This window comes from Ammospiza nelsoni, chromosome 5 (assembly GCF_027579445.1).
Source record: "Ammospiza nelsoni isolate bAmmNel1 chromosome 5, bAmmNel1.pri, whole genome shotgun sequence".
Lineage (NCBI taxonomy): Eukaryota > Metazoa > Chordata > Aves > Passeriformes > Passerellidae > Ammospiza > Ammospiza nelsoni.
Window position 1 is genome coordinate 24,862,158 of NC_080637.1, and position 13,997 is coordinate 24,876,154.

Consider the following 13,997-nt stretch of genomic DNA (forward strand, 5'->3'; position numbering starts at 1 on the left):
GCACACAGGAGTTGTGCACGGATCTCCTGTTACACTCAAAGGAAGAGTAATAGCTCAATGGGAAAGGGCCAGATAAAGGCCTGCAGAAATCTTCTGAAAGTGCAAAGGCTCCATTCCCCTTCTCAGTTACTATGAATGGATTACCCAGGGGTGGCCAGAAATGACCAGAAATTGTAGACACTCAAGCTGGCCTTGGAAATGCCACCCAGTCTTCTCATGGAGCTTAGCTGTGTCTTTTGTAGTGCAGGTCAGTTGCTAAGTAGGACTACATGCCACCTTGGTTGGCCACCTTACTGTCTTTCCTCATCACACCAGCCTTAGGCATTTCGTACCTAATTTTAAAAAGTTTTTATTGCTCCAAAATCTTGCCTTAACTGAAATTTCAAACCTCAGGATTACCTTAGTTAAAAACTTGCTCTAAAGCTGGAGCAAATAATGTTCATTTTATGATTTATTTTATCCATTTTGAGGGGAGGAAAAGTTTTGTTAGGGGTAGGATTCCCAGAAATCAGTGCGGGGGGCGGGGGGGGGGGGGGGAAGAATGGACAAAATCCCTCAAAAACTGTCAGAAAATGAGTCATGAAACTGAACTGAATGTGGATGACTGCTCACTGAGTGTCTTTGTCTGGTATCAAACACTCCTCCTTCCTCCACTCCTCACCCCCCTTTTCATTTTAAGCTTGTGTAGTTATTCCAGTTATGGTATTAGCAATACTCCTGATATATTCCAGTGTCAGCAAGATCAAAATCACCCTGGGAAACTGTTTTCTTTATGTGTCATTTCAACACCAACAAGGCTGTCAGGTAACAGGTAATTATTTAAAGACTTGTAGTCCTGGAGGGTTCACGGTGGTCATCCTGTCCCCACTCTCTGGAGGGTTTCTGTATTTTAAAATGTAAGTCACTGGATCAGAATTTTTCCATAGAGATAGGTTCTCCTTGCCCCAGTATACAGAACTGCAGGTTCATGTTTGGTATTTGGCCTGTCTGGGCCTTGAATCCAAGGATTAGTTATACCAGGAGAAATGGTATATGGACATTCTTTCCTTCTCACAACTCCTAGACAGGAGTGATTTCATTTTATGTGAAAGTGATGTTGCCATAAAACATTTCACAATAGCCTAAGGGCCAGAAAACTCAAAACAACACCTGAGAAACCTGAAATCAAATTTTGCCTGAGGTGTGCCACTGCAGTTTAACTCCTGGGAAAGTGCATTTTGGGAAGTACCTTAGTCTGCTGATATGCAGTTGAGTATATTTTGAGAAGTCTAAGGCCCCCCTTCTTTTGGGGTTCTGATTGGGCTTAGATGTGAGTAAGATGCCAAGTTGCTCAAATAAGGGCAGTTCTGGGCATGACAAAGGTAAAGGTGTAGGTATTGTGAGGGGTTATGGGAAAGGGAGGGGCCTTCTGAGTTCAAACATGTTCCTGGTGGGTGGCAGCTGGGCAGGGATTACAGTTTTGGATCAAAATGCATTACTTTTCCTCATCTCAATTCTGTAGTAGGTGTGTGTATCTTTAATTAGAGCTAGCCCCTGTAGGTCTTTATCAAGATAGGTTGTAACTGCCTTGACTGGAGAGGCAAAGACAGTGAAAACTTTGATTCTGCAAGACCCTGTGCAAACCAAGTCCCTCTTTTGATACCCTTTGCAGTATCAGATACCTTGAAAACTGAGCTGAACCATGAACAGCAGTCTATGTCAATGCTGCTCTGTACCATTCTTCCAGTTATACTGCATTATTGAATGTTCATGTGTTTTATACAAAATATCAGACTATGAGAACTTGTCTCTTTACTGGGACTTAAATACCCACGCCTTAAGGCTTATGTAGAATGGGCTCTTTGTCACTCTGCTTCTCTAGCTAAGCATTGCTTGGTAAACCCTCAATGATAGTGTATCATTGTGATAGCTCTAATAGGGTAAAATAAAAGCAAAACCAGATACATGGGGTGAAAAGGCAGCTCTTATTGAGCTAAGACAGTTGAAAAAATAGACAAGCTTTCCTCAAGGTTTGAAATAAAAGTCAATCTCTATATTTTATTCCATCTGAGTGTCTTAAGTCAGGTCTGATTCAGTTCTATGTGAAGGAGTCCTTTCTCCCACTTGCACTTGGAAGGGGAAGCTGTACAACAGCTGAAACTGAACCTCTAACACAGGTGACACTCACCCCTGGCATCAAGTTGTAAGAGAAGGGTGAGAGAAGAACCTGCCTCACTACTTTTATGAAACTAGTTGCTTCCATCAGTCTTCTCAATTTCTGCAGCAAATACAAATTTTTAGGTAGCAAAGAAGCCAAGCCAAGCCCAGCCCAATATTTTACACTAATCAGTACAGACTCTTTTCTCTAGAGGATGATTCAAATGATTAGCTCCTCTGAATTGCCTCTCAGAAGACATTTTCCTTTTGTTACAACAAACTTAGGAAGATTAGTGTCACCAAGCTACAGTTAGCCTTTATTAATTAGCCGAATTTGTAAATCCCTGCATGAAGGAACCTCTAATTTTAATGCCTAACTGCTGGTTCAGTATCTCTGGAGGCCTTCAACTAAATTTCACGAGCATAGACAACACTGGTAAAGTGTCTGGTGTTTGACCTTGTTCCATTTGCATTTTTATTTTTTTTTTTAAAAAACCAAACAGATGTATTTTTCCATGTTTTTTTTTTTTTTAAAGAGGTAATAACAGCAATAGTTTCATCTCTGCAGGTGGGGGAATGATCACACCCTGTAAAAATAAAGGACTTACCATTCTTTGGCTTCCACTTTATACAAGTGTGTGGTCTGAGGTCCCAGAGCTGCAGGGATGTTCTGAACATTTTAGTGAGTGCTCAAGTGAACTTTTTGGATAGGTGGGAACAGGCTTTTCATTTACTAATATATCAAAGTTTCTGTTAAGAATTTGTTTCAATTTATATGGTGAACTACTAGGGTGGTGAAAGATAAGATACAAATATAAAAGTTCCAGAATCAGATTAGGAGCATTTTAGGAAACAGCCCTCATAAGTAGGTAGGTTAAACTTCTCTGTAAATTAAAATTAAGAAGTCCATAAACACAAATCCAGGGTGAGTTCTGTATGTTAGTTGTGATCTTCAGGAAAAACAAGATGCTGAAAGATTTTGCAAATCAGAACTGAGTTTCCAGCTCATGGTTTAAGACCTAAGGTCTGTAGTAACAAGAGAGGCTGGAATCGTAAAACCTCACACTTATTATTTGCAATAGCTCTACCATGATGGAAAATCTACTCTTGTTATGAGCAATAAAATTTTCCCTATTCCACAGACACAAAGATGCATCAAAGTAATCTGAATCGGGCATAAATTTTCTTACATTTGTTGCAGACAATGAGACTCAGTTTCTGGACTCCTTTGCCTAAATTCTCATTTGTAAGTTGTTTTTAAGGGATCAGCTGGGACGGTTTGTCCACATTTCAAACAAATTGCACACAAACCTGCTCCTACATCGAGGAGCAGAGTTCAGAGCCAGCTCCCATTCAGTCCACTGTCCAACAGTGCTGGGAGGCATTCACAGTATATGCTGTTCCAGACCTTCAGGATGTATGTCAGAACCATAAAACCCTGAGAACACTTGCCAGCCACAGTTGCCTGGGGCAGATTCACACCTGAGTATTGGAGAGTCTTTAAATATTTCTACTTCCTTCCACTCCTTTTATGGACAAAGTAAGAGTATTTGCCAAGCACCTAATATTTTACCAAGTCTGAGAGTGCACTTTTTATTTTCTTATAGTAAAGGCACACCTGTTACAGAGAAAGATATTGCTATAAATATCTAAGAAACTAAGAGCTTTAATTACAAGCTTGTTTGAGTCTTGTAACAGATAGAGAAATGGTGAAAAGAAAGTAAGAACAAACCAAACCATTCTACTTAATTGTGGTAGCCAGAGCCAGTTGACTTCAGTAAGCTACTTAAGAATGAATATATCCAGAAATGCATACCATAAAATGATACATCTTTCTCTGGGAAATGGTCTCATTCTCAAAACTTGAATTGCAGACTTGGGTTCCTTCAAAGCTTAGGCTTTTTTAGGACTCCTTTTAGACACAAGAACTAGTACTGATTGATTTATTTTCTTTTTCTCTTTTAAATGAATTCATCAAGGGGATATTTTTCAGTGGAAAATATCTTTGTAAAAGCCCTTGGACGCTGTAAAAGAAAATAACTTCAAAAGAGTTCAAGCCTAGCCTGGCCAATTTTTATTTTCAAAAGAGTTATTTCCATTTTTAACTCAAGAAAGGTATTTTGAAGAACACATCTGAAAAACAAGCTAACTTCTTGCAGAATAAAAAAGAACAAGAGCAGTTTCCATGGGCACTAATCATTAAGATCCAGTTTTTTTAAAGTCATATGAATCCCTCTCTAAATGGCACAAATGCTAAAAATACTTTTAATAAAGAAAGATGTTCCTAATGCACGAAGAATATCCAGGTATCTTTAATAGGCCAACAGACAACAAAGGAAAATTCTGCAGCTCATCTGTAAAGAAAGCGTGCACCTGTTAAAAGAATTAAGCACTATTTTGAATGTTGCCGAAATTCTGCAGAGAGACCTACTTCAGAGATAGCAATCATTCTGTATGGGCTTAACTGCACGCAGAGATACGTCATTTTCTACTATAAATACACTACATGCAGTTGAAAATAGGGAAGTGTATTGATATCAGTTTCTTTACCTCTCAGATATTTGGAAGAACTGCATAGTATTCTATGGTTTTTGGCATTTTAAGAGTTTGTTTAGAAGCTGAAAAATCTGAAAAGAAATGAAGTTGAAAATGGGAAACAGGTGACATTTTATTATTTTATTAGATACCTCTTGTTCGATAAGAAATTTGAGACATTTTAACAAATAACATTCTAAATCATACAAACATTTTACAATTGCAACTTACCATCTGTATTTAAATAAAACAGCAGCATAAGCCCAGCAGAAGGCTAATGTAATTTTAATGTACCTCTGCACATTTTCTGTTATTCTGGTTTAAAAAGTCATATTAGGTGCAGAAGAAAGAAGGGTCTTTTTCAGGGGTTAAGCTTTGAAATAGTAAAAAAGCAACAGAGAGAGTCAAGTCAATAGGTTAGGAGAATTAGACAAGGATACCAAGTACAGTCACTTGCCTTCTATAAGAGCTTGCAACTGGTTAAAGTGCTAGCATAGTGTCTATTCCTTTAAATATCACAATGTTCACACCAACAATACACAGAAATAGGCAGGGTAGCATTTATTACACCCAATTTTTAATAAAAACCATTTCTCATAAACAGATATTTCCAAGTCTTTTGCATAATCGCGTATAAAAACACTTATAATCTTTGCTTTTACACACAATCATATATAATTAATACATTAGAATTGCACAGCAACACTCAAAATCTATTTAATTTAGAAAAGGAAATTTTAGTTATCTAAAATAATTTTTGCAGTGTCTCACTCTTGCTGCTTAATAAGTTGGTTAGAATTCAAATACTAGAGAAACTATGCTTCATAGAAACCTGATCAACTGTCATTTACAAAGGTACAAAATATACAGCAAAGTTAATCTCTCATTAAATAAAATATACAGATTAGCTAATGTTACAGATCATTAACTAACACCTTATTTTAAGGGATAAACTTCTAGGGAGCTTCCCCTCTCTCCCCCCCAATACAGGAGAATTACACAACAGTTCCTTTCCCTGTATGTTTATGCAATGAGTCACATTCACTTTAACTGCTGATAACAGAGGACTGGGTTTATCATTCTGCATAGCGAGGCCAAAAATTATCCCTGGTGGAACTGCAGTAAAGTCAGTGGGAAACCCTAGAGATCTGTTTTGTTTAAGGTATCACAGCCTATTCCTTTATTTATTTATAGCAATAACACCAATCATTATCACTGTGGTGGCATTTAGTCCTCCATGAGAATTCTCCCATAATCTACCAATTAACCTACCATTAAAATAAAGTGTTGCCAATATACTCCATGATCACTCTGTTGTTAAAATAGTGAGCTATGAAAACTGCCTACTAATTCTTAAATGGATCTCCCTGATAATAAATGAGTTTTAATAAAAACAGCATGTTCCCACTTAAACCAGCCATTGTAATTTAAGTTTGGAATAAATGGCAAGTGCTTGTATGTTAGGTTAGCAAAGAAGTATAACACCAGCTACAACTACAGCAGTGTCACATCTCTGATGTTTACTCTTGGTCCAGGCGTATATTAACCATGGCAAAGCACCGGCCTAGGCTCTGGAAGAATGGTACAACAAAAACATCTGTCAGGCTCTTCCATACAGTTTGCACTGAAGGCAGGACCATGAGACAGGTTTTCACAAAAGGCACCACAACCCTGCAAAAGAGAAAATGAAAAATTGGAAGATTGGTGCTGCTACAGCACAGGGAAATCAGGACAATGAAACACAGGTGTGACATCTTATGGAAGAGCAGTGGTTCCTCACCTTTTACAACTTTATAATATAAACATAAACATTCAAGCAAGTTGACCCTTGCAGTCATTCTCCATCAATTTTGTTTGCTCAAGGCCTCACACCTGCATATGCATGTGGTCCTCTGGCCAGAATCATTTGTATGCAGCATGGGAGTGTGGACACCAGCTTTCTTTTTGTTGTGTCTCTGTTTACTAACTGGCAATTTATTTACATGCTATTTAGAATGCTCAACTTTTGCTGTCTCTCCCTACTCCTGGCAGGGCAGGTGTACATTATCTGCCACAGCCGGGCTGCCACCCACCACGGCTGAAGAGCAGTCATCCCCTAAGGACTCACTTGTGCTGTGGTCATATCTGAATGTGGGTCTTTAGGGGCTGACAGAAACACTATGTTCCCCAGTTTGATTTCCTGGAAACAGCCTTTACAATCTGTTCTTGCTCTGCTGCGTCTTCTGGTGTTTCTTTGTCTGTCCTGCAGACACACACAAGTGCACAGGCACACATGCACTTCACACCATTGGTGTCTCATTCCGACCCATCCCTATTCCAAGATGCTACAGTAAAACAGAAACAGGGAGGCAATATCCAGGTACATCAGATTGTTACAATAAAAGGTACATGCCACATCTCAGAAAAATGGGATGATCCTGTAAAATTCTTCATTTGTGAGTGAGAAATTAACATTAGAATATGGTCAGAACCCCTTGTCAGGGGATAAGATCTTTTTATTCACTCAGGGTGCATACTAGAGAATATTGTGCTTTCATCTCCTGAGCTTTGGTAAGCATTTGGGGATTGCTCTCCCTGTGTGCCGATTCCAAAGCAATGTCATTACTGGTGGCTTGAGCCAAGCATGCTAACAGTGGAGGAGAGCCAGAAGTGCACATATGGGCAGCTCACGAGGGCCAGTGGATACATGACAACTGACCACAATGTTTGAAGTTATTTTCCTTCCTTAATCATCTACTGGCCTAAACCTCTGGTCATTTCACTAAGCTGTTCTTACTTGGGTGCAGACAAACTAAATGTATACAAAAATAATACTGAAATTCTACTAGTGCAAGGTTTTAAAAACATCTCTCTGCCATACTGAATGTGTTTACTTCCTAAATTAGGTAAAAGAAGCTATAGATTCTTTTGACAATGACAAAAAACTCTGTCCTACTTCACTGTTGCATTCAAAATTTAAGTTCCCAGTCTTGCATTTGCATAATTCCACTGCAGAATTTTCACTCTGACTGGAATGACAGAAAATACCTAATTTAATATTTCATCCTAAGTCTGAAAAAAAGTTGCTGTGTATTTACAATGCATACTCCTCAGATTAACAAAGTAGAAAATACCTACCACGTTTAAAAATTTTTGAAGGTTAGAAATGTACAGAATCAAAATTAATTACTTTCAGTGTTTATCTAACAGCTTTTGTCATACAATGCAAGCCATATACTAGAACATCAATGCTCTACTCAAAGCTAGCCCAGATGGATTTAAACAAGAATAGTTTTTCTAAAACCTTCTCTTTTGTCTCTGCTGAAACAGCCCATATAGAACTGTGAGCATTACTGGAAAGTTGTGCCTCTAGTTTTAAACTGAACCCTGTAAACTACGTGTTTATAACCACCTATAATATCACTGCATAGAGAATACATCATTTATAGAATAAAAAACTAGGCCTTAACCTGTTAGAATACAGCTGATAAACATCAATAATGCAAACAGAAAAAAAATAATTATATTTTTCCAAGCAATACAGGGAACACATCATAAATGGCTATTTTGTTTGTGCTGACTTCACCTCTTTTCCATTTCAGATAGTTTATAAGGACAATGTAATTTTTCCTTTGATACCATCTATAATTAATTTGGCCCAATTTTTTTAAAACCTAACTGAACTGGAGAGAAGCAGAAAAGACAACATTTCTTTTGGACCCTCTGTTGACAGGATCACACAAAATACAAATGAAACAAATACCACAGTACGCAGAAGATTCACAGAAAGATATAGAAGGCTGGAGAAGCAGTGATCATAGTACTTGAAATTGCTGTAGAGGTAATTCACACGGTACTGGAACTAAACCTATTTTGATTACTGGAAATCAAACTATTTTGGTAATCTAATGGAAAATAAACATAAAAATGTTTTGGTAATGTTTTACAATCTTTAAGGGCTTATTATTACAGTTTTTAATTTATGGTAAATGCATGCAAATCCCAATGTAGGCTAAATCCATAGGAGGATACATGAGACATAATAGCAACCAAAGCTAATTAATGTAAATAACTTTCAATTTTAAAATAAAAGTCCATCTACTTATAGAACAATTACTCAAACGCGTTTCCTCAGAGAAGAAAATTCTTTACACCAAGGAGAGTCATAAAAGGTATTTTCTAAGTTTTAAATTATGTGTGTATTTACACATGTACAAGTCTGCATCCCGTTCTGCACAGGATATCTTATCTGACAGTGCGATACATCCAGATTATCAGAGGGTGCAATGTGCTTTCCATGGAGTGACCAGTCACACTTAAAAATTAATAATCAAATGCCATTAGAAGCCATGTATTTGTTTTTGTGACCTGACACATATAATGTACCCATCCTTTGCTGTGGATTTAGCCTGGTCTGCAGTTTTGTTCACAGACATGGTAGGTACCCTGATGCCATATTGGTACTGCTAGTGTTACCATGTAGTACCACATTGGGAAGAAAAAAAAGGTCTGTTGAATTTGTCATCTAAGCTGAAGACAGCTACCTATATGACCTCTCACTGAATCTTGCTATGTATATATATTATAAAATACACCTCCTTTGACCAAGTGGGATGAATTGTGTCTTACGGGAACTGTTGAACTGAAAAGCACCAATTACCCCATTTTTCCCCTTCTATCCTATTTTCTCTTTATTCTGTTCAAGGCATGACATCTACAAAATTATTCCCCTCAACATTTCTCACTTTTGCTCACGTTACTTTTTCTTCTTGCTAAGCCCTGAACGAGCTCTGTCAAGAACCAAACACCTCTTGGAAATGGCAGAGCACAGTTTAATTCCCACTGATAATGAGAATCAACTTTTTACAGATGTGGGCAACAATATTGGAGCAGTCATGCACCATTAATTGAGATTCTGGCTTCAAAGTGAAGAATCATGCCTTCTCCTGTAAGGTTTTTCAAAATGGAATCTCAGAAATGTCTTAATACTATTTTTCAAATGCTCTATGTTTCTGTGCCTAAATTAACTAAGTCCATGTACTATATTATGATTGTGAATGAAAAGTCTTGTATAGCTCTACAATACAAGCAAGCATTGTGAAAAGGCTAAAAATTACCTAGCAATTCTACAGCTTGTTGCATGCCATTAACCATTGGGACAAGTGAGGCAATGGATAACCACCAAAGCTCTTCACAACTCATACACAGTATTTGAAGTGCATTAAAATCAAATATTATGTATTCCAGGATGTGGATAGACTGGAAATGATAAAACTACTACAAAAGAAGCAAGGCAACATCCACATACTTTTTTTTCCTACACCAAGGGATATGTACTGGACATCAAAGAGAGGCATCAAGACAGCACCACCAGATTATAAGGTAGGCCTTCCTAGCTGTAGTGTAATTTATTTAGATTTCAAGGAGTCAGTAGGGACATGGTTTTAGGATTGAATGTGACAGCAGCAGTTTTGTAAATGAAGTTGTGGAATACAAAAAGGTAAGAAATAATGCATGTCCATATCTGCTTTTCATGTAAATCCATGGTTCTGTCTTAGCACTATGAATGGCAGCTCAAGTGGAGAAGTGCTGTGAATACCTACATCATGCTTTAGCCTATGATGTATAGAGCTGAGTGAGCCCATCTCAGATCCAAGACTCAAATTATGGGTCACTGATTCTTAGTGTAAATATGCAATGTACCAGAACACTATTCTGATAAAACTACAAAACAGCATACATGAAATTCAAGCTTTAATTTCCAAGAGGTTGCAAACATGTGGCTTGGAACAAGAATCAATCACTGCTCCACAAGAAATATAAAAAATTTGCATGAGCTGCCTGTAAAACCTGAAGTGTTCTGTTCATGTTCAAAAATCAACAACCTTAACAACTACAATCCGAGGGCATATTTAAAAACTTGCTAATTTCACAGAAAGGTGTCACAACTCAGTGTGGCCTGTATACTCTGAGAATGACAGTCATCAGTAATGGAAAAATGTGAAGCTGACTTCCTTGAACTGGCTTGTATGTGGATCACCAGCCTTCTAGCTGGCCCAGGTTGAGCCCATCAGTATCTTTTACCAGGTAGTATGAAACCAAATTCTGGCTCAAGCAGCCAGTTTGGGAACATAATATGTTCCATCTTTATGGTTAAAAATGAAAATGAGGTGTATTACTATATGTTTCTTACTTAGCTTTCTTTTTACAGGTGAAAGACAACATTTACTATCAGATGCGATGGGGCAATTCACAAGGCGCCCCTGAGCGTAAGAAATGCTGAGCTAGACATGTGGATTTTAACATGCTGATAAAACTGCAACAACATGTGTGACATCAACAGAGCTTTCTACTTGAGCACCTCCAGAAGTTGTTGAAATACTTTTGAATTTATCCCTAGAAAAGCCTCCCTTACAACATTTCAACATCATCACCTCACTGGTTTGGATGACAAAAGTGAAGCAGAGAGACTCTTAGTGACAGACTTCTGGGTGGGTTTGCCCCAGGGTCTTCCCATGACATTTAAACAGCTGAAGTTATAATGGAATTCCCTTTCATGTACAAAACAAGGAGTTACTTTTTTTTTTCAGACCCAATGGGCCTGCAAGGGAACTAGTACCCTGTATTTAGGGCCTTTAAACATGTACTGCTTTTGCACCACCCTCTCAAATGCAGCAACACTGAACTCCTCACTCGCATGGTATCTGGAACGTGAAGAGGTGCCAACTGAGAGATGCCAACTTAGTCTCAGTGTGTTGGAACAAATCCAGTTTGAGTTTGTGGGAATATGAAGCAGTATTGCCTTTGGATGGTAGCAATGGATGGAGTCCAAGGGGATGCAGACAGCACTACTGAGTTATGTGATTCTTTCACATCCATCCCAGGTGCAAGGAAAATCAAAACTAAAGATCAATTCTATGTTGACAATGAACCTGGGCATGAAACTGAATGAAAGTGTGCTCACAGAAAATCGAGAGAAACGTTTCAAGTGCTACATTCAGACAGTCCCATTTCACATGTACTGAGAACCCCCAGTTCCTGAGATAGTCACTAGGGACTATGTGCATAAATAGTAACTGACCTCCGAGTCCTAGATCAGTGAAACCCTGTATCCAGTCTGTGAAACCCAGATACAAGATCCTTCTGAAGCACAAAAAAGCACTACAGTTTTAATAAATTTGGCATTGATGAATTTTTCCACATATATTTCACTACTGAAAACCTATATATACTCACCATACCCTTTTGCAGTCACACTGCACACTATGGTGGAGTGACAGCTGACAAATCTAAAAATCTGGGCAGCACTATGCCTATGAACTGTTTGTTTGTAACAATTTGGGAACAAGAGATATAGCAAGTGGGCATCCCTAAACTGCACTGCAACTCCTTTGGATATTGTGCAAACACTATGTTCCACAATTCAAGTTAATCAGTTTTCAAAGTGGCTTGACAATGTCACCAACACAAGCTTCCATTGTACTTTCAAAAACTGAAATCTGCACCCACAAGATTGCCAGCATAAGTTCAGATAATCAATGTATTCCTAAGGTTTTGAGTTCACTTCCAGTTTCTGTATTCTATTTCCCTTGATAAAAGGAAAAGGATTCCAGTGTTACCCAAATCAAATTAGACTTTGCCCAAAACTCATGTATATAGAAAATCTTGGTTTGCAGAAATAGTGTCAATAATCTGCATTCATTCCTTCCTCTACAGCCTTTTGGATTGTCAGTTCTTTCTTCAACCTCACTATACTCCCCACCTTTCCTCCTTCTCCACCATCATCTCCCTTTCTGGTCTCAGAAATACTTCCTGATATTTTGTGATCACATTATGCTTAAAGTACACAGGTTTTCTCTGACTTGGATGGCCAGCGTATTTGCCTGTGAACTTGTGCCATGGCCAGAAGCTTTCCTGAGCTCAGCAGGGTTTTTTGCTTAGGTGGAAGGGCTTTGGAGCACTGCATCTAGAGATAGCTGTGCACCCGATGCAAGGCACTGGCACTACATTCTATGTCAGTAACACAGAGCCAGCTGGGCCCTCAAAAGATTTCTTCAGTCTGTGAGGAAAAAAATGAAAGAGGTTACAGTACTAAAAAGTTAGCAATAACTTCAGGTGTTAGTAATACTTCTGCCTAGATAATTCATTTAAAATACACGTTTGAACAAATTCTGCACTTCAGTTTAAAAAACAAATCCAGTCACTATTATCCCTCCAGAAGCCAGTCAAGGTTGGAATGCATTGCTGTAGGTGCTGTCCAAGCGGGAACACAGGTTCTCTGCCCCAAGAAGCTTATATAGTCATGACAGACCGCTGGTAAAACCAAGGCAGGGAACTGAATCACAGAGAAAGCATTGTTTCCTTTTCTGTCCCTTTAGAAATAAAGCAGTTAATATTAGCAGGTCTGGCTAGCTGTGTAAAGTCTGCGCCCGGTGGTTGGGCAATAGTGAATGCTAGAGGAGAGGAGCTCTGCGGAGCTGCCGGCAGAGCCCGGACACAGCACGCCCTTACCAGATGTGGAGGCAGCTGAGCGTGGCGAAGACGATCCCCACAACCAGGGCCATCGGAATGGCGAGGACCAGAGTCAGGACCTTGTAGATCACGTACTTGCTGAGCTCAAACAGAGCGTGGCTGCAGATCCACACCTTGTCGAAGGAGTGGGTGAGCTCGGGCTCCGCGATCACATCCTCGAACCCCAGCTGGAACAAGAGGAGGCTTTACCGTCACGGGGAGCTGAGGCGCGGGGAGCCCGCGGGGGACCCCTCTCGCCGGGCACCCGAGCACCGGCCCCGGCCCCGCCCGCCCCGGCGCGGCCCGGCCCGGCCCGGCCCGCACCTGCAGGTGGGAGTTCAGCCCGTGGGGGTCGCGGTCCAGCTCGTCCTCCGCGCACTTCTCCGCGTCCGACAGCGCGGGGCCGCCGCTCCGCGGGAAGTTGTCGTCGTCGTCCATGAAGATGCGGGTGTCCACTTTCTCCGTCTCCAGCCCCATGGCGCTGCCGCCGCTGCGCGGCTCCGGCCCGGCCCTGCCCCGTCCGCCGCCGCTGCCCCGCCGGGCCGGGCCGGGGCGGAGCGGGGCTGCCCGGGACACGCCCCGCGGGCCGCGCCGGCGGCGGGAGCCCTACCGGGCCCTACCGAGCCTCAAGGACCCGCGGGCCGGGCTGGGGTGGGCGCCTGCCGGCAGCCCCTGCCCTCGGCTCGGCAGCCGCTCGGTGGGCGCTGAGCCCTCCCGGCAGGCCGCCCCGGCCGCGCGGGGTGTCCCCGTTCCTCTGCGGTGCCCGGCTCTCACCGCGGGTCCCGCCCGGCTGGCCTTTTCAGCGCTTGTGGCATCGCAACCGGCAGCAGAAACAA

At 40.7% G+C, this 13,997-nt stretch overlaps 1 protein-coding gene across 1 annotated transcript; it reads right to left on the reverse strand.

The window, feature by feature from the left end:
* Positions 1-4,797: 4,797 nt before the first annotated feature.
* Positions 4,798-13,695, reverse strand: CAV2 (caveolin 2). Its single transcript, XM_059472748.1, has 3 exons — positions 13,486-13,695; positions 13,162-13,349; positions 4,798-6,342 (listed from the first exon to the last, which is right to left on the reverse strand). The coding sequence occupies exons 1-3, from the start codon at positions 13,636-13,638 to the stop codon at positions 6,192-6,194; spliced, it is 492 nt and encodes a 163-aa protein (XP_059328731.1). The 5' UTR covers positions 13,639-13,695; the 3' UTR covers positions 4,798-6,191.
* Positions 13,696-13,997: the final 302 nt, after the last annotated feature.